Raw genomic sequence first — 20,086 nt, 5'->3', positions numbered from 1 at the left:
GGTTAAGTGATGGATCCATAAAAGGGACACCCTACCCCTTAATATATGCTTAACACATTGGGTATACACCTTAATAACCTTAGTAACCTTTGTACACTGTTAAGGCATATTAATTAAGGAAATTGTGTTAAATTACATATTAAGACAGTATACAGTACATTATAGCTGAAGAAGTAAGATATCTGGTTAGAACATATGTGAATTATTTTCTTGCTTTTTTTCATTCTTAGTTGTCAGTTACCCTTATAAATTTAAAAAGAGTGATATCCTGAGTTCTCTGTAGTTTTGATTTATACGTATATTACGTATACCCGTACATTTAATACTCACAGTATAATTACATTTCACAGCAGTAAAATAACACAGTATAGTTACTTTTCACAGCAGTAAAATAACTAATTTGTACCTATAGAAGGTAATTTTAAAGTTTGTTGTAACAGTTCATGATGGGTCCTACCTTCAGTGAGAGCAGTTTTCACAAAGTATCTAGGGACACAGGTGCAGTTTACTTGAAAAATTACTGTCTGAAGATTAAAGATAAAGGAAGAAGAGACAGAGCAAAGCATCATTGCCAAAGATATTACAGTTTACTGTAAGTCCTCACTGTAAGTTTTTTTTTTTTTTTTTTTTTTTTTTTTTTCCCATGGTGAATTACAGAATAATTAATTATTAATTTTAGTGCTACCTGTAAAGGTTGTTTGCAGATTCTTCCAGTTTGTAGTACATGTACCAGTAGTTTGGAAAAAATTGTGGTATTGTATTTTTTAACACAGTACATCCCTAACTTATAACAAGGACTGCCCATGTAAGAAAGGAGGAGAAAGACTAGTGTTAGAGTGAGAGGTGGGGGTGAGTTTTAATACTTCAGTGTAGTTTATTATCATAGTAGTACCAACACATGGCAAGCGAGGAGGAGCCTACACATGGTAGCTCTGTGCAGAAACATGAAAAGGGAAATGCTAGAGAAGAAGAAACCATTAATAGTGTACTCAAAGCCCACACATTTCTCATCCTTCAAGTCCATAAAATTCTCAGTTTCATCCAGCTGCACAGGTGTTCCAAACTACATGTGGAGCACTGTGCAACAGAGCCATGCAATTGATTGTCAAGCTGAAAAGAAGTTGCACACAATTTTTTTTCCTCAACATCCATTCCTGACGTGAGTTCATTCCCTCCTAGGCCAGACATTTAAGGGGGTGAATAAATTACTGCATGTTTTTTCATTAGTTCATGTTTGCTTCTAGCTGATGTTCCCTCAGTGATGTACACTCTCACTCATACACACAGTTACTCATGCGAAATAAATTTCCTCAAGCATTTCTCAAGTCGAAAACACTCACATTTATACTCGTGCATAAAGTATTAGGTTGGGGTAGATCACTCATAAAGTGATGTTTTTTGGTCAATTTTGTAAACTGGATAAATGTACTGGTATGAAAGACCATGGTGCCATCAATCTGGGAATATGATATGAAACTGAGGAGAATGATGAGGGTTGGTGTGAAATTAAGAGTTGGAAATGTCTGGGTTGTGGCAAGAAGCTAGGAGAAAGAGTAAGAATGCATGTACATTATTAAAACTAACTCAGTCAAGCACATTTCTTAGTAATATTTAGGCTAACACCAGATGACTTTTTCAAGCAGTGAAAATGCTTATCATTTTTTTTTATTTAAACTTTCTGTCTTCCAGTGTATTGCCCTCTTGAATAAAATTGTCTATCATTAGCCTGAATAAATCCCAAAATGCTTCCATTGTGTGGGGAAGGGTTAAATGGCATCACTATTATGGAGATAAAACCGGACAATACCGTACTTTAGAGTGAAGCTGAAGATAAAAGATGATATAAAAATCTAGGAGTGGAGAAGAATGCATGTATTAACCCTGTCAGGGTTCTGTAACTCACCCTTGGCAAAATAAAATTGTCTTATTAGTTGGAATAGAATACTAGAGTTGTTCTGACCATGAGAGGGTTAAAGAGCATCAAAATTATAGATACATGACAAGACAAAAACTCAAAGTGAGGCTGAATGTAACTGTTGCTATGGAAAGGATGGTTGATGGTATCTGTGGAGAAGAGGAGAGTGATGCCAGCAGTGTCGCCTCACAGTCAGGGGAGGATGAGCACACCTTCTCCTCCACCAGGCTCGACCCATTACCCCACCTCTCCTGTGGATCGTGTACATGTGTTACTTATATATTTATAGGAGTACCATTTTTATATGGTTAAACATATAGGCAAATACAATAAGTCTGTTATAACTTGTCTTTTTGTTGTTTTATTAGTTAAGAACGGGATTGAGGCGTCTGGCAATAGATAGAGATAGATAGAACTTCCCAGCTCTATTACTGCTTAGAAAACTGAGTTGCTGGTTTCCCCCAGTTTAATACACCAGTTGTATGTAGAAAGTTTTGATAATTTTGAACACATCTCTGGCTTAAAATGAGGACTGCCTGTACTCATTTTGTACAGCTTTGCACTTGAAGGAAATGTTAGTGTTCTGTTTTGGTCAGCATGCATCCCCCTCTGTCAACAAAATAACTCAGACAGTTTTCAGGCATGAATTTAGGTGGGGGGGTGAAGTGTATGCTTCCCCCCATTTTCAGCAAATCAGTGATTAAATGTAATAGAAGAAAAGTATATTTACAAAAATTTATGCAGTACCTATCATATGCAAATATTTTAATAGAATCATTTCATTGAACAGAGGGATTTATTGATACATTTTGAGGAGTTTGGTAATGAGTTAGCTTGAATTAAGACCTATGGTAATTCCACTAGGATCTGATTTAGGGGTACATAGGAAATACAGATAACAGGAGGCCTAGTGGTCTTTGACAAGGTTGGAAAAATAAGCCATTTCTACTAAGGACTAACCAGTGAGTAAGAGTGAAAAAGATAGAAAAGAGGTGTAAGGGCTGTGGATCAACCATGGGGTAAACCTATTGTTTTGAGAACAAGAAGTAAAAGATTAAGGTCGCATGGTAAGGTCAAGGTACATTTTAAGAGTATAAAGATATTTGATTTCGAAAACAGTCTTAGGTAAAGGTTGCAGGGAAAAGTCAAATTCCAGGGTCACCAAGCAAAGTCAAGAAAAACAGATTTGATCTTATTTAGACTAAAGCTGGAGGAAGCGTTAAGGCTAAGGCAAGAAACATGTATCACTACCACCACCAGCAACACCATTCATCATCACTACCATGACCATCACCAGCAACAACATCCATCATCACTACCACCACCACCACCACTAGCAACAACATTCATCATCACTACCACCACCACCACACCACCAGCAACAACATTCATCATCACTACCATATCCACCACCAGCAACAACATTCATCATCACTATCATCACCACCACCAGCAACAGCATTGATCATCACTACCATCACCACCACCAACAACAGCATTCATCATCACTACCATCACCACCACCAACAGCATTCATCATCACTACCATCACCACCACCACCAACAACAGCATTCATCATCACTACCACCACCACCACCACCAGCACCACCACCAACAATAACAACAACATTATTCATCACAACTACCACCACCACCAACATTCATCACTACCATCACCACCACCACCACCAACAACAACAACAACCTTCATCATCACTATCACCACCACCACCAACGTCCCTCAGCGCCTTCCTCATCCCGCTAAAGGAGGATGGTGGACTGCAGGAGGAGGGCAACTTCAGTATGTAGTCCACCTGGTCCACGTCCTGATGAGTCTGGGGTTGCAACTACTACTACTATACTACTACTACTACTACTACTACTACTACTACTACTACTACTACTGCTACTACTACCAGTGATGCTGCTGCTGCTAATAACACAAAATAAGGTATGTCCTCGGCCTGAAGGGTTAAATCTAGTTCTTATTATTCAATCAGCTGAATAAAATCGTCTGGCGTTAGCCGTGGTCGAATACTAGACTATCCAATCATAGGAGGGTTAATGGCGCGTTTTTTTTTTTTTTTTTTTTTTTTTTTTTTGCTAATTCTACTCCATAAAATCGTTTGACGTCAGCTGGAATGATACTAAACTTGTTCTGACCAAAAGAAGGCCTTTTTTTTTTTTTTTTTTAGGCTTGATTCATAATTTTTAACGATGGCCAAAATAACCTACAATATAACAATGTGTAATATGCATATGAAATTGGTAACGAAACGGCGCTTGACAGCCTCTTAAAGTCGTATTTTAAGTAGTTTTGGAGAATTCGTAACCTCTGTTCCTGAGTGACTCATTCCGCACACTGCACTTCATAATCCGCCTTCACGCTATTGGCACAAATTATGTCGATATTCAAGTAATATGAAGACAGAAGATGATGACGTGTAATGCCCAAAGTAAATCGCCAAGGAAGAGGTGCTAAGAGGTCGCCCGTCATCGAAGCTGACGGGAGCACTGCCTCTAGCCTAACCAAATCTTGCTAAACTATTCAGCTCTACTGTATAGTGTCATTGTTCTAACCTGGCAGTGATCCATAACCCCTTTCAGTCCAGTTGATGGCCGACTGTAGTCAGATTGGAGGGTCTGTTTCACTAGTAACCAAGGCGACTAATTCCTACATAACTGAGGCTCATCAAATTTCATTCAACCACAACTTAGTATTCAAGTTTTGGGAATGGCACAGTTCGATCAGGTGAAAAAAAAAAAATCTTGTAACAGTAACAAAGGCGACTAATTCTTACCTCATAACAAAGGCTCGTCGAATTTCATGCAACTACTCCTTAGTATACAAGTCGTGTGACAGCGTCCCGTCAGGTGAAAGCCTATCAAGTTAGTTTACATTCAAAAACCACTGACCACGCTGACATGTGTTGGGTCTTTTCATTTGATAACAGGTGTCGATGTGTCACGGTCTTGCCCGGAGGTTACCACGCAGGATCTCATGTGTTCCTCGGTCTGCCTTTGGGCGTTCTTCCCTCCATGTTTATAAGTGTGACTCCCCTCAACCAATCTTCCCTTCCCCATCATCACTGCACGTCCTCATCCTTTCTCTCTTATCACTCTACATCCTCATCCCATCCCCATCATCACTCCACATCCTTATCCCTCCCCCATCATCACTCCACATCTTCATCCCTCCCCCATCATCATTCCATATCTTCATCGCTTTCCTATCATTCTCCACATCCTTATCCCTCCCCCATCATCACTCCACATCCTTATCCCTTCCCCATCATCCTCCACATCCTCATCCCTTCCCCATCATCCTCCACATCCTCATCCCTTCCCCATCATCCTCCACATCCTCATCCCTTCCCCATCATCCTCCACATCCTCATCCCTTCCCCATCATCCTCCACATCCTCATCCCTTCCCCATCATCCTCCACATCCTCATCCCTTCCCCATCATCCTCCACATCCTCATCCCTTCCCAATCATCCTCCACATCCTCATCCCTTCCCCTTTATCACTTCACATCCTCATCCTTTGTCCACTATCACTTCATATCCTCATCCCTTCCTCATTGTCACCCCATTCCCTCGTCTCAGATTTACAAGCATCCGTCAGCCCTCTCCCTGTCCCCTGAAAGGAAGATGGTGGACTGCAGGAGAAGGGCACCTCAAGCCTGCAGTCCACTGGGTTCACGGACAGATGAGTGTGCTGCCACAACAGCCATCTCAACCTTCCCATCACCCCCTTTCCCTTCATTCTCGTTCCAGGTTCGCTATGAACCAGCTAAGTGTTACACTCAATTTGGTATGCAGGTTTTACGTTCGGAAGGTCTTTTGCTTTCTCGAGTTTCTGTGTTTGTCGTCTTCATACACAACACAGATCAACAGCAATAATGACTTTCGCAAGTGGTCTTGAGGCAGAAATGGCTCGGCTTGGTGTCAATGAGTCGGACTTGGTGTTGCAGCCGTACTGTTAGCTGATGCAAGAGCTGAGTATCGTGAAGGATATTGGGTCTGGTACCGGTGCTAAAGTAATGCTGGTAAAGTATAGGGGCGTGATGGCTTGCTTAAAGATTGCCTTGGATGAAATGGACAGCCTGGTTTCGGAGGCCAAGGTGATGTCAGAGCTGGCTGGGGCCGGGGGAGCACCCAGGCTCTACGTAACTTGTTCTGATAGGCCGGTGCTTCTGATGGAGTACTGTGAGGGCATCACATTGGACCAGTTTTATGCCAGTGCCACCCCGGAAGAGCGGGACCGCATCGAGTATGATGTGCGTCGCAAGGTGGACCAGCTTCATCAAGCAGGATACTCCCATAATGACATCTATGAAGAGAATATAATTGTGTGCGGACTGCCGGACATTTGTGAAGCTCGGTTGCTGGACTTGGGATGCGCCTCGATAATGAACAGTCGGAGTCGGGTAGAGGACTTGAATGAACTGGAGGACATGATGGAACGGCTGCGAGACTCACTGTGATGGATGTGGTGATGGTGTCAGTGGTGATGGTCTGGACTTGTGTGTTGGATGTGGTGATGGCATGGGCTCGTGTTGGCTTTGCTGATGGCTTAGGTTTGGTTCTTGTTGCTGGTATTGGAGTGGATCTTCTTCGACGGAACACTGCCTTGACGTTGGCGAAGAAGCTTGCGTATCCCAGTGATCAGTAGAGCTATACTAGTCGGGTGCAGCCTAACTAGTATACTTGGTACTGCCTGGGATCAGACAAAATGTGTTCCCCTCTCAGTCATGGCCCGAGTCAGCGGACTGTGAGGTATATGTTGGCTCAGTTATCTATCTAAATCTGTAATCGACAAGTTTATATACTCCATCTCTCTTTGGAAGGTCTCAAAAATCCCGACACCCCCTTGGGGAGGAGGAGAAAAAATACATCCCCAGTATCCCTGCTTGTCATAAGACCTTCTTGTCTCCAGACTTTCTCTCCTTACTGTCCTCTTCTGCTCTTCTGTCCTGTCTCTCTTTTTCATATTTCTGTGTTTCTTCCGGCCTTTATTTTCCCTCAACTCCTGCAGTGCCATATCGTCATTTTATGGCTAGGTGCTAGTTCTTCATTATTCCTTCCTTCTTCCGTTTTTTTTTTTTTCTTTTCCTCTCACGTTAGACATATTGGTTTCAGGACAAGAATAGTTTAAGGACTTTCCATTGACTTTGACCTTTTCTTCCTTACATCACTTTCACGCCAAGACCACTGCAGTCCCAGTCTTTGTTCCACATAACCATATTATGGCTTGGTCCTAGTTCATCATTACTCCTTTCGTCTTTTCATAAAAATCCCGACAAGTAAAGATAACTTGGCTGTTCGTCCAGAAGTGAGATGTGAACTGGGATACAATTGGTATTAGTGAAGTAGGAAGACCAGATGTATACATCTGTCTGTTGGCCATTATCTGTAGTGCAAAGGCAAACAAGAAAAGAACGAATGGTGTAGAATTTTCGATCGAAAGACACCTAAGCGGGAATAGTGAAGGATTGTTTATTATTAATGAAACATTAGTAAGCCTAATTATAGTTTATAAGTAAGTAGGAGATACGTTATGAAGATAATCCAAGTACATGCTCCAGCAACATCTTATGATATAGAGAAAAATCTATAAACATGTATAGAGTAGAAAAAATAGTCAAGATGAGCCTGTGGTTTGGCATTTGGAAAGGTTAAGTGGAATGCTAGACTTAATATGCTCTGAAATTTGTAGACTGGGTCAGCCTTAAGACAACGAATACCGTGTAAAAAAGAAAAAAAAAACGTAAAATGTTCTTCGAATGAACCAATGAAAGGAACATTTCATCCTTCCCTCCCCCGCTCCCCCTCAAAAAAAAAAAAAAAAAAAAAAAATCTATATACTGATACAGTGCAGCTTGTAGCCTAGATGTACTTAAGACAGTTGTTGTTAAGTAACCCCGGCCTGTCTGGCCGAACAGACCCATCGACCTCTGGCGAACAACTTCACCCGCAGGACCGTCCCGTTCAGTGTTCGCTTTTGGAAAACAGCGCCTTGCTGTCAGCGGGCGCGAGGAAGAGTGGCTGGTTCCCAGACGGACGCCCCCTGGTGAGTGGGGGGAAAGTATACCTTCCTGGTATCCCTGTTTGTCGCAAGAGGCGACTTAAAAGAGCCTTTTGTCTTCTGTCTTTCTCTCCTTACATCCTCTTCTGCTCTTCTGTCTTACCTCTCTTACTGATATTTCCGTGTTTCTTCCGGCCTTTACATTCTATCTGCCCCTACAGTGCCATATTGCCATTGCATGCCTTTGTGCTAATTCTTCATTATTCCTTCCCTCCCACGTGGACGCTGCATTTACGTCTCTCCATTCGATTAACAGGGACACCATAGTAGGCTTCACAATTATCATCCCGTTAAATGTATGAAGCAGCCACAGAATGGTAATAGATCAGGGTGATATATGACCCTATATATTTCAACATGGGGTGGTGTTGGAAATGAAGTGCCTAAGGTCTGTATGAGGAGTGAGAAGATGACCTGACAGGGTGACAAGTGACAGCCAGGGTGTGGAAGTAGAGGTAGTGTTCCGGAAAGGACTGACTGCAGTGTGCTAAAGCGGTACGGTCGTATAGAGAGCATGAGTGATGAGAAACTGATAGAGATTATACAATTGCGTCCAGATTGTATTATATCCTGATTGTCTGTGTTACTGTCTTACGTCCTGATTGTTTGAGCTGTTGTCGTTCTTGTAACCTTAGGCTCACCTGGACATAACCCCGGTGTACTCAAGGAAACCAGCCACTTCAACCATGCACTCCCAGAGATTTTTTGTTGAGTATGTTATTGTTGAAGGACTGCCTGTGTTGTGCTCGTTAGGTGCATGAGTGATTGTGTTATAGTTTGAGGGGATGCATTACAGTGGGGATAGAGTGGATTTATTATGAGTTGCAGTTTGTGTAGATACTGGTGCAATGAAAGAATTAAGACCAGGTCCATAACACACACTTGCTGCAGGCGGGTATGGGCAAGAGTTTCAGCGGGTTACAGTGATGCAGAATTCCCGGCCGCCCCAGCAAACATCTGGTATGGACGCGGATTAAGTGAGGAGTGCCCGTATAATGTATCGATATTAGTAGTTGCTCTCACCTTGATCATGTGTGCAGCTTTCTCGGCGATGACGATGATGGCGGAATTTGGAGTGCCTGAGATCTGCGTTGGCATCACAGACGCGTCAACCACACGAAGGCGTTCGGCTCCGATCACACTGTGGGTAAGTGGGAAAGTCATTTGGGGAGAAACCATGATTACCTGTACTGGAGTGGTGTGGGAGTGTTGGCTACTGTATTAAAGACTCTTTGAGAGGCAGAAAGGCTGGAAATAGTGTCAGGAAAAGTGATCAATTAAGCAGTGAGGCAGAGTAACCAAACACATCATATTCTCATCATGCGTCTAACAAATGACTGGTTAGAAACTGGGGACTTGCTGGCTACTTAGCACTTTTAGTTTTAAAAATACGGCCGTCAATCACAAACATGAATATGGAGGGAAGAATGTACAAAGACAGACTGAGAAAGGCGTGGGATGAGGTCCTGAATGGAGACCTCTGAGATAGGGGAATGGGGAGGGATATCACGCAAGATCGGTGCACTTGGAGAGCTGCCATCAACTGAGAGGACCTGCACATACTATTGGACTGCCCTCTACCCCAGCTGACCTGAGGGTGGGGTCAACGACGGCTTGGGGGTCGTTGGCGCGCCCCATGCGAGCGGTACCGAGGGGGTGGTATCCGGTGATGGCCCCTATACGCACCAGGCAGTCCACGTAGTCACGGTACTTGGTGTGTGTTTCCGCCCCTCCGCCATCACCACTACCATTGCCATCACCGCCACCGACCACACACTCCTGATAGCGAGGTAGGTGAACAGACGCCCCCAGTTTTTGGAAGGCCTTCGTTCGGGAGAGACGCACGGCCATCTTGAAAGCTGTGCGGTTGTGTGAGGAGGACAGACAGACAGGTAAATAGACAGATTGATAAACTGATGTAGATAAGAAAGACAGACCGACATAAACAGACAAAAAAGCAGACAGGTAAATAGATAGACGAACTTATTGATAGTAAGTTGACTAATTATTTACCTGTACAATACTGACTTAAGGTTGTCTAGAATATGAGATTCAAATGCTGTAATGTTGTTAGCCTACCGATTAGTTAGTTATTTTTTGTTATTCACAGCTGCTTATGATTACAGTGGTGTTGAGCGCCCACCATTCACCCATTTGAAGTAGCGCAAATTTTAGATGACTGTACACTGGATGGCGTGCCAAATAATTTCTTTTAGCACAGGAAGCCATTAACTATGCTGGGTGGTAACAATATAACGAAATGAACCCCTGGTAGTCAAGTGGGTTTAGGTGATCCATCCATATGTGGTTCTTAAGGATATATCACGGATGGGATGTTTGGGGTTTATTGTTCACATAATAATAATAATAAAAATAATAATAATAATAATAATAATAAAAATAATAATCTGGGGCAAGCGAATGATCACTGTCGGCTTCAGTGTTGGGAAGAAGTAGCTTAGATGGATAGATTAATAGACTGGTGGCTTGACAGATTAGCAGATAGATAGATGGATAGACAGATAGATAGATAGATGGATAGACAAATAGACAGATAGATGGACAGACAGATAGACAGATAGATAGATACTACACCACAGACAGACAATCCTTCAATTCCTCACCGTCCCTCATGCAGGCGCGGTCGTAGGCGTGGGAGAGGTAGTTGGGGTCGATGATAGGGGCGTGTCGGGGGTCAGGGGAGCCGACCAGCACCTGACCTCGGCTCCTGGGGTGAAGGCAGGTCACGAGGAAGATGAAACCCTCCGCGCTCTGGTTGTCCATCCCTGGGAACATCGTGTCGAAGTACTGTGGAAGGGAGGTGGGTACCAGCGTCGTATTTTTGTTATTATTATTATTATTATTATTATTATTATTATTATTATTATTATTACTGTTGTTGTTGTTGTTGTTATCGCTATTCAACATCATAATTATCATCATCATTATTACTGTCAGTAACCATCGTTATCATAATCATCATCATCATCATAGTTGTCAACATCGTCGTCGTTATCACCACCATCCTCCTCCTCCTCATCATCATCATCATCATCACCATCACCATTGCTGTAGCTGTCATCATCTTTGTCAGGATCATCACTATCATCGCCATTATTGTCAGTCATCATCAGTGTTGTCATCATTATTATTATTATTATTATTATCATCTCTGTCGTCACTGCTATCATCATCACTATTATCATCATTATTGCCATCATCAGTGTTTCACCATCATCATCATAATCTCACTTCCCACGAATAAGGAATACCAGTTATCAAAAACCAAACTGTAGGATATAAAAAAAGAAAAATGCAAAGCGTAGAAAAATAGCACTTACATCCATTTTGATATTTGCAATGGAGGAGTAGAGATGCTTGTCAACCGCTCCCATGTTGAACAGAATCAGACCCACATCAGGCTGGCCCGTTGCTGTCCCGCCCTTTCCTATTTTTTCTTGTTTTTCATTGCCCTTCTTTCCTTGTTTCCCGTTGCCCTTTTTTCCTTGCTTTTCGTTGCCCTCTTTGCGTCTCTCCACCTTCACCATGCCCAGACCCTCGATGGCTGTGCGGCCTAAATCTCCTGCAGGTGGATAGGGGGTGAATTGTGTGTCTGGTTTGTTGTTTTAGTTTTGGAGTTATTTATCTTGCTATCTGTCCATTTATCATATCATCCATCCATCTATCTATATATCATTTTGACAGTCCATTCATCCATCGATTTATTATTTCATACATATGTCCATCTAGCCATTTCTCATTTCATCCATCCATCCATCTATTTAACCAATCATTCATTCATCCATTCATTAGCCCTTTTGTTCATCCATCTGCCCACTTATTCACTCATTCATCCACTTTTCTCTTCATTCATCTTCGTCCCTCTCAGCCTTCAGTATGCTCATCTACCTGCCCATTCACCCACCTATGCAGCCATCTACTTTTCACCTTCCCACCTATTCAGCAATCCAACTAGTAACTCATCCACATACCCAGCCATACCTCGTACATTTGTCCAGCTGACTACTCATCTATCTGCCCATCCATCCATCCATCTATCCAGTCATCAACTCAACCAGCTGCCCATCCATCCTGCTACCCAACTATCTCTTCATCCACCTGTCCATCCGTGCATCTATCCAGCCATCTATTCATTCACCTGTCCATCCTTCTAGCTATCCAACCATCAACTCAACCACTTGCCATCCATCTGTCCATCCATATATCTCTCCAACCATCATTACTTCCACCCATCCATCCATCTGCCCATCCATCTACTCATCCACCTGCCCGTCCATCCATCCCCTACCCACCCTTTCCACCGTGAAAGAAATACTGCCAGATGTTAGAAAGGGATCTCATCTTGGGGGGGTTGAGTGAGACAGGTTCTTGGAGTGAGACGTACAGAGGAAGATTGAGATGGTCTTGAAGATTGGAACCCACACCAGGACGATCCAACACCATAGGGATCTGTGGAGGGAAGAAAAAGAAAAAGAAGAAGAGAAGAAGAAGAGGAAGAAGAAGAAAGGAAGAAGAAGAGGAGGAAGAAAGGAAGAAGAAGGAGAAAAAACTTAGAGTCGTCTCCTAAATGGCTCTGGAAATTTCTTAACACCTCCTCCTCGGCGATTTATTCCTCACATTTTATTTCTACATCCTTTTGTACAGCACTTTATTGATGTAAATACGTGTCGATGTTAGAACGACAGAGGCAGCAAATTTAAGAGTGTCAAGATATACCCAGCAAAATAATTCGCTAAGGAAGAGGTGATAGGAAGCCGTATGTGACCTAGAATACAGGTCAGATAAAATGATAAATAGATAGACAGATAGATGGATAGATAGATAGATAGACATGCTGCTCAGGGCCTAGACTGTGAAACAAAATTTGGAACAATTCTGAACAATTCTCAGTCTTATCCAGAATTTGGTTTTAAAGGAAGAACGAGAGACATGGGGAGACTTTGCACTTTCCTTTCTTTGTCTTTTCTGTCGAGAGAAAAGTTGGTTATAACAGGGATTTGATCGTAATATTGTGTGTGTGTGTGTGTGACTTGAATTAGAGAACAATTGTCTATGGTCAGAGTCACTTATCAAGGTAATAGGTTGCAGTATGAGTAAGCCTTGTAATTTACTTAGTATAGTTCACTCTTGCTGCCGCCACACAGTTTTATTTATTTATTTATTTATCTTTATTATGTCCCTTGTGGTGTTATATATTTTTCAAGTACAATTTTACTATGCACTGAGCTGCCTTACCTTGAGCTTTTCTAGTAGTGGTCGTGGTCCCACACCGGAGTGCGTGAGTATGGCTGGGGTGAGTATTGCCCCGGCCGACAGAACCACCTCGCCCCTCGCATACACGGTGCCGTTGAGCCGAGGGTTGTCCCACTGGATGAACTCCACGCCCACCGCCCGCACGCCCTCCCACACCACCTGCGGCATAAGACGCCTTCATGTGGTGGCACCGATATAACCACATGGCTCCAATGCCTGGTTGTAAAAATATCTCTGAGTTCCATCCCTATGACCCCGAAAGGAATTGGTGAACTGCAAGGAAAAGGCAACTTCAGCCTGCAGTCCACTGAGTTCACATTCAAATAACCGTGAATTCATAAGGATAAGTATTATTTTAGCACTCAAGTTTTTATGACTCACTCTCAGCTGTATATAATCTTCTGGTATTACCTCGAATTAAATATTAGAGCTATCCCGACTATGAAAGGGTTAATGGTGGCAATATTAATAATGTCTTAAAGCTTAAACACTACTCAGTTAACGTGTGTGTAGAGGAGTGCATGAAGGTTTGGTTTAATGAGAGGTAAGGTCAGGCTAGGTGAGAGTTGGTACGGTTTAGGTTGTGTAATACGAGTCTATCAATAAGGCTATAATGCGGAACTTAATTATTGAAAAAAATTATACCGTACTCTGGCAACGTGTGTGTAAAGGAAAACATGAAGGTTTGACTGACGCGTTAAGTTAGGTTAGGTCTGCTTTGGTTTGAGTGGTTAGGCTTGGTTTGTTTTGTGTAACACTGTATTCATAAACAACTACAGGAAAAATCCTAAACCGTACTCTGGTAACGTGTGTATAGAGGAGCACATGGAGGTTTGGTCTGCCCATCGCCGGACGTAGATAGCCCCTCACAGTGCTCCACCGCCCTCCCTTGAACACCGTGGTGGCCCCAGGCATTACACCGTGGTCAATGTTGTCGTTTAGGTCACCCACTGGCAGGCCTGAGGGCGGGGGGGAGGCGGATACATCAATACATGAATTCACAAACATATATTTACGAGCGAGTCCCGGTCATAAGATGTATTTGTTTTCGTGGAGGAAGAGAAGGACAGAACAGCAGCTATGAATTTTAAATATGGGAGGGAAATTTTTGCAAGACACATCTGTTCTCCGCGAGAGTAAGAGAGAAAGTTCATTATCTTTAACTGTGCCTAATAATTCCTGCAAAAACAAATCTAAGATATGATAGGGAATCAATTGTAAATATGTTTGTGAATTGTAGTAGTAGTAGTAGTAGTAGCAGTAGTAGTAGTAGTAGCAGTAGTAGTAGTAGTAGCAGTAGTAGTGGTAGTAGTAGTAGTAGTAATAGTGGTGGTGGTGGTGGTGGTAGTACAAGTAGCAGCAGTAGTCTCAAGCTAATCTGAACGTGAACTTAGTGAACTACAGTCCACCATCCTCCTTTCGGGGGACAAGGATGGAAGTGAGGAACATTTTGTACAACCGATCAGTTTCATCGTCCAGTCATATCGGTGCCACCACGTGAAGGCGTCCCTCTCCAGCACCATAGAAACGTATAAGGACTGCAGCTACATTTATCAACACCTTCACTCCAATAGCGTATTTTATATTCTTGCTAACACCAGACGATTTTATTAATCTCTGGGGAGGCTTTTCAAACAAGGGGAGTTAGATAAAGCCTACAGAACTCCCTCACCACTAGAGTCCATTCCTAAGTAAAAATTATCCGCAACAGAAAATAAAGTAGATGCATATATGTTATCAGACTGAAGGGGTTGAGAGTGGGAATAGATAAATGCTGGAGGAGAAAACGGAGATGTATTTTGGATGGAGAAAAATTGTCAGTTTCTGTACCTACCCAGTTCCTTCCCAGCTGCCAGGAACGTGTCTGTGAGCGTGGAGGAGGACAGCTGCGTGCGTAGGGCCGGGTCGTAGCACTGAACTGAATCCTGAGGAGGTATTTTATTAAGAATCTTACTCATTGACCTGTATTTTCGTCAGTTAAGGAAGCTCTCTAACCCCTCTTCCTTAGCGATTTTCATTTTTGGATATATCTAGTTCACATCATTTTGTACATTACCTATGCAAAGGATGACGATACAAGAAGGATTTATATTACACAGAAGGGGACAGTAGGGTATAGTAAGCAAAATAATTCGCATAGGAAGAGGTGTTAGGGACCTTCCACAACCGGCGAGTATACGGTTAACTATTGTCTCGTTATTTCTTTATTTGGTCGAAATTTTTTACAATAATTTTTACCACAGCTTTCTTTAATCACCTATACTTCATTCGTTTTAACTAGACAGATTTTCGTCCTAATTTCCCTTAGCTCGATGGCAGATTAACACAATACCACGACTCAGCATTTTTTCCATGGCACTTCTTCGTGACTATCACCGTATTCTAATGCTAATCTCTTCTTACAGCTCAATATTCAGTTTAAAGTCATGGTCACACGGCATTTTCGATCAGTTCTTGCTTTCAGAATTCTTTTTTTCTCGATATAAGGACATTTAAAGTTTTCGTGGAAATTATTTAGGAAAGATTTGCAGACAAGTGTGTTCGTCTCGGGCCAAAAGACTTCCAAAAATAATTAGGGTCAAATCAGTGCTAATTATATGAATTGTAATGCTAATTTTCACATTTGACTTTTATGCTGTATGCTGCCGTAATATTCTTAAGGATAAAATATTCAAGCAGTTTTAAAGGCACTGGGGTATATACCGTAGATGTTGGTTTGATCACCCTACTGTTTACATTCAAACCCGCCACAGTTCAGGAGCAGTCAGCAGACCCAACACGTGAGCCCATTAACGTAGCCAGAACAGCAGCAGCCTCGTCTCTCTCTGTCTTCACTGTTGCTGTAGTGGTCGACCTTGATGGTAATTAATCAAGACAATAGGACAGCGCGGGAAGATGACCACTCATCTCTCACTCGCATGGTGATGTTCACTTGTTTTCTTGCTGCGACAAAATGACTCGTGTGATCACCTCTGAACGATTTCCATCACTCTTGCTGTTGCCCTTGCGATTGCTGTTGCTCGAAAATGTCACATGGTGACCATGGCTTAACAGGGTGCGAAATTGCTCTCTCCCCATCTTGAATGTTGACCTGTGATGAGAGATACACACTAGAACATGGCGCTAGTCATGAAGAAGTGCTATGGAGAGGATGCCGAGCCGTAATACAGTCTTATTTTGCCACTGAGCTACAGGAAATAAGCGGCAAACAGACAAAGATCTCCGCCTAGTCAAAACGAATGAACTATATATTTTGGCACTGGGGTGTTTAATAGCCGTACGAGTAAAGATATAAATATAAACAAGCGATCATCAACACAACTTAAAGTCTATAGTTTTTTTCTAATTGCTGAACCTGGTGCTGTCTGATGTGCTGGTCCCCCTGTGCTGAGCTGTTGTCGCCGCATCCCTTCTGCTGTGCTGAGTCCGGCTCGCTGCTGCACTGCTCTTGCTGAGATGAAAGGTCAAATTAATGAGTTTCGATTGCATGACAATTATTAAACGCAGATAACTTATTTCTTTGCATATTTCTACTTTACCTCCTGCATATGAACCAGAAGAGTTAATGTTATAGACAAAAAATGAGGCTTAGATTGATGCTGTCTTTTCCCTCACTTTTCTTCCCTTCTCTTTTGACTGCCTTCATACCATCTCCCCTTTTCCCACATCCTTTTTATTTCCTACAGCTTGACCCCGCTTCTTCCCTCTTTTGTAAGCCTGATTCAAGGGTTAACCTCTGACCTTGAATAACTTGGGCCGAAGCCTGCGACACTCAGCCTTGTTGGCGAACTTCAGCATCTCACTGAAGCCCCATCCCTCGGCGCCGAACTGGTCCTCCCACACAGCGAAGTCCTGTGGCGACCCGAACATGTGGATATTGTAGTTGATGCTGCCACTCCCGCCCAGCACACGACCACGGGGCCAGTGCGACACCTGAAGAAGATTCCGTAACACCTATTCCTGAGCGATTTATTTCACAGCTCTATCGGTCGAATTTTAAGTGATACTGGAGTCTTCCCTGCAGTTTATTTTACATTATGGGTCTTATTTCTAGTGGCATAGGAGGCTTCGTAACACCTCTTCCTTAGTGAGTTACTTTACAACATTGTGAGCTGTATTATTCAGCGATATCAGAGACTTAGTAAATGTCTTTTGGCGATTTATTCTGCATATCAATTGCACTTTAGAATTCTCTTGTACGTTATGTACATCTTTTTAATGGAGGTTGTAGTTAATGCCATCTCACCCAGTGCCATCTCGACACCTTCAACACAACACTGCAACACTACGCAACACAGCACTGCAATACAACACTACAACACAACACTACAACACAACACTACGCAACACAACACTACGCAACACAACACTACGCAACACAACACTGCAACACAAAACTACGCAACAGAACACTAAGCAACACAACACAATGCAACACAACACTGCAACACAAAACTACGCAACAGAACACTAAGCAACACAACACTAAGAAGCAAAACACTCCGCAACACAACACCACCCAAGAATATCACAGCCACTAATCCGCGGACTTTTTATTAGCTTAAGGAGTGTAACGAACATGGCGGTAAAATTTCGGTCTCAGTGGGGTTAGGTCACAGTTACATCGCCTCACGGTTAGGTATGGCATTTTAGGTAGGGTCTGAGTGGTTTATATTTAGAGTGAAATATTGCAGTCACCTCTCCATGCACCTATAACGCGCGGGAATTATTGGAATGTCTTTTTACCGCTATTTCATTTTTTATTTTTTTTTTTTCGATGCGATTTTAATATCGGTCATAATACTTTTAAGTCACAGTCATATAATTTCACGGTAAGGTTAGGTTCGTGAGTCTGGGTTTAACGTATAGATCTTTGTGTTTTGGACCGCAGGTTTAGAGCTACGGCTGCTACTCTTCAACACGAGAAGAGATTTTACGCAACCGAACTTAGCGTAACCTAGATGCTCCCGGGAAGAAAGTGCCCAACTCGACTGCAACTCGGAAATTAACCTAAATTCTCTTTGAAACAAGTGCCTACTTTGACAACAATTAGGAAATTAACCTACACTCCTCCAGACAAGAAAAAAAGTCCAACATGATTACAGGTCGGAAACTAAAAAACATTCCAAGAGCGCATACCTCCACCAACGCTAGTAAAATTTATTATTTATTTCTTCATCCGAATCCGAATCCTATTCAAAATCTAATCATCTCTTCCTTGACCTACTGCCCACCTGCCCACCAGATTTCATTGGCATTCGATGTTCTGTACACAAACAACCATGGGTTATTACATAACCCCCGTCCAATTTCGTTGACGAAAGTAATTAACCTAGATTCTCCTGGTAAAAAAAGAAAAAGAAAGAAGAAAGAAAATCCAACTCGACTACAGATCAGATCTTCTAAAAAAAATAAATAAATAAAAACAGTTCCCAGGTCGACTACGCTTCGAAAATTAGCCTCCCTACCAGACCTACCTTATCTTCGAGCGCCTCTGATGAGAACTTCTGCGGGATTGTGATGTGCTGCCAGTCGAAGCGGGATTTCTGTAGGAGGGGCGCGGCCAGAGGGATGGTGGTCAGCCATGGTTCCTCGCCCCCAGCCTCTATCAACAGCACCTGCAGGGACATACTACCCTTAATTCTAATATGCTCTTATGACTCTTATCTCCGACTCTCACACTACACCACATTACCTTTGACTTTCCTACTTTCCTGTGACTCATTTCCTTCAACTCTCACTCTCCGACATCACATGACTCTCATATACGCCTGTGACTCACTTTCAGCGAATAAAATCGTCCTGCGTTAGTTGGCACGGAAAATCAACATTACCTCGATCACACAGAGGTTGATGGGGACCGTATTAGATTTCCCAGGGTCCTCTGACTCAATAGTTGCTGAAAAAAAATTGTGTGCCTTGAACTAGAATCGAATACTAGAGTTCTTTTTTTTCTATGCACGGAAGAAGGAACCAAAGGCCAGAAGCTTGTGGCCCTTAACGCTCTCAGCTCCTATGACTCACTTCCAGCTGGATATAATGGAGTTCTCTGAACCTGGCCTGGATTTAGTAAACTTTCATTGAGAAGATACCCTCTGCGTTTGGCCTTACCTTATATCCAGCCTCCTCAGACAGCCTAGCCGCCAGCACACTGCCAGCCGTGCCTCCCCCAACAATGATAAAGTCGTACACAGCATCAGGCTTGTACACCACACCCACAGAGCTCCCGAACATCACCTGCCACGCCACAGCAGCCAGGCATATCAGCACCGCCACCACCGCTGCAACGAGAAAGAGGAAAAGTCTTAAATCAATGTCTATCTAGCGACGAGGAGCATAAAGGCATAGAGTATCAGTCTTCTTATGCACCACACCCACATAGCTCCCGAACATGCCCTGCCACACTTCTCCAGCAAGGCATATGAAGATCGGCACTACCACTGCGATGAAAAGAAAGTTAATGCTCATCCACAGTGCATTTACTTCCACCTGACAAAGCTCCCTGGCCCCTTTTAATTTAGTTTATGGCCAGGTGTCGTCTGACTGGAGGATTAATTTGACTAGTAATTAAGGAGGCTTATTCCTACCACCACAGCCACCACCACTGCAATTGCAAGAAAATGAATGCCTATTGACTGCACGAGGGCCATTACCCACTTCACATTGATGACGTATTCTTTATTTCATTCTTGTTTCCACCCCTCCACCTCATCCTCGTCCTCCCCCTCTTCCTCTCGCCCTCCACCTCACTCACACTCTCCTAGTCAGTCTTCAGAAACATTCCAAAACAAAATCTCCCCGTCGC

The 20,086-nt window shown here is 42.9% G+C and overlaps 1 protein-coding gene across 1 annotated transcript in view; it reads right to left on the bottom strand.

The window, feature by feature from the left end:
* Positions 1 to 1,349: 1,349 nt before the first annotated feature.
* Positions 1,350 to 20,086, bottom strand: part of LOC145394691 (neither inactivation nor afterpotential protein G-like) — a 27,088-nt gene continuing 8,351 nt past the window's right edge. The window contains exons 2-14 of the mRNA XM_080268467.1: positions 19,393 to 19,562; positions 18,759 to 18,899; positions 17,023 to 17,214; positions 16,637 to 16,732; positions 15,116 to 15,206; positions 14,080 to 14,240; positions 13,264 to 13,440; positions 12,321 to 12,477; positions 11,349 to 11,590; positions 10,632 to 10,815; positions 9,599 to 9,866; positions 9,031 to 9,148; positions 1,350 to 2,166 (exon numbers count right to left, since the gene is read on the bottom strand). Of these exons, the coding sequence (XP_080124593.1) occupies positions 1,987 to 2,166; positions 9,031 to 9,148; positions 9,599 to 9,866; positions 10,632 to 10,815; positions 11,349 to 11,590; positions 12,321 to 12,477; positions 13,264 to 13,440; positions 14,080 to 14,240; positions 15,116 to 15,206; positions 16,637 to 16,732; positions 17,023 to 17,214; positions 18,759 to 18,899; positions 19,393 to 19,562 (2,177 nt within the window). The 3' untranslated portion in view covers positions 1,350 to 1,986. The remainder of the gene's footprint in view (positions 2,167 to 9,030; positions 9,149 to 9,598; positions 9,867 to 10,631; positions 10,816 to 11,348; positions 11,591 to 12,320; positions 12,478 to 13,263; positions 13,441 to 14,079; positions 14,241 to 15,115; positions 15,207 to 16,636; positions 16,733 to 17,022; positions 17,215 to 18,758; positions 18,900 to 19,392; positions 19,563 to 20,086) is intronic.

The sequence above is a fragment of the Coenobita brevimanus genome, chromosome 28, assembly GCF_032717465.1.
Source record: "Coenobita brevimanus isolate Jiangsu-jjx chromosome 28, ASM3271746v2, whole genome shotgun sequence".
NCBI classification, from domain to species: Eukaryota; Metazoa; Arthropoda; class Malacostraca; order Decapoda; family Coenobitidae; genus Coenobita; species Coenobita brevimanus.
The sequence above is the reverse complement of the archived record's forward strand: the minus strand, read 5'-3'. Positions and strand labels throughout refer to the sequence as shown.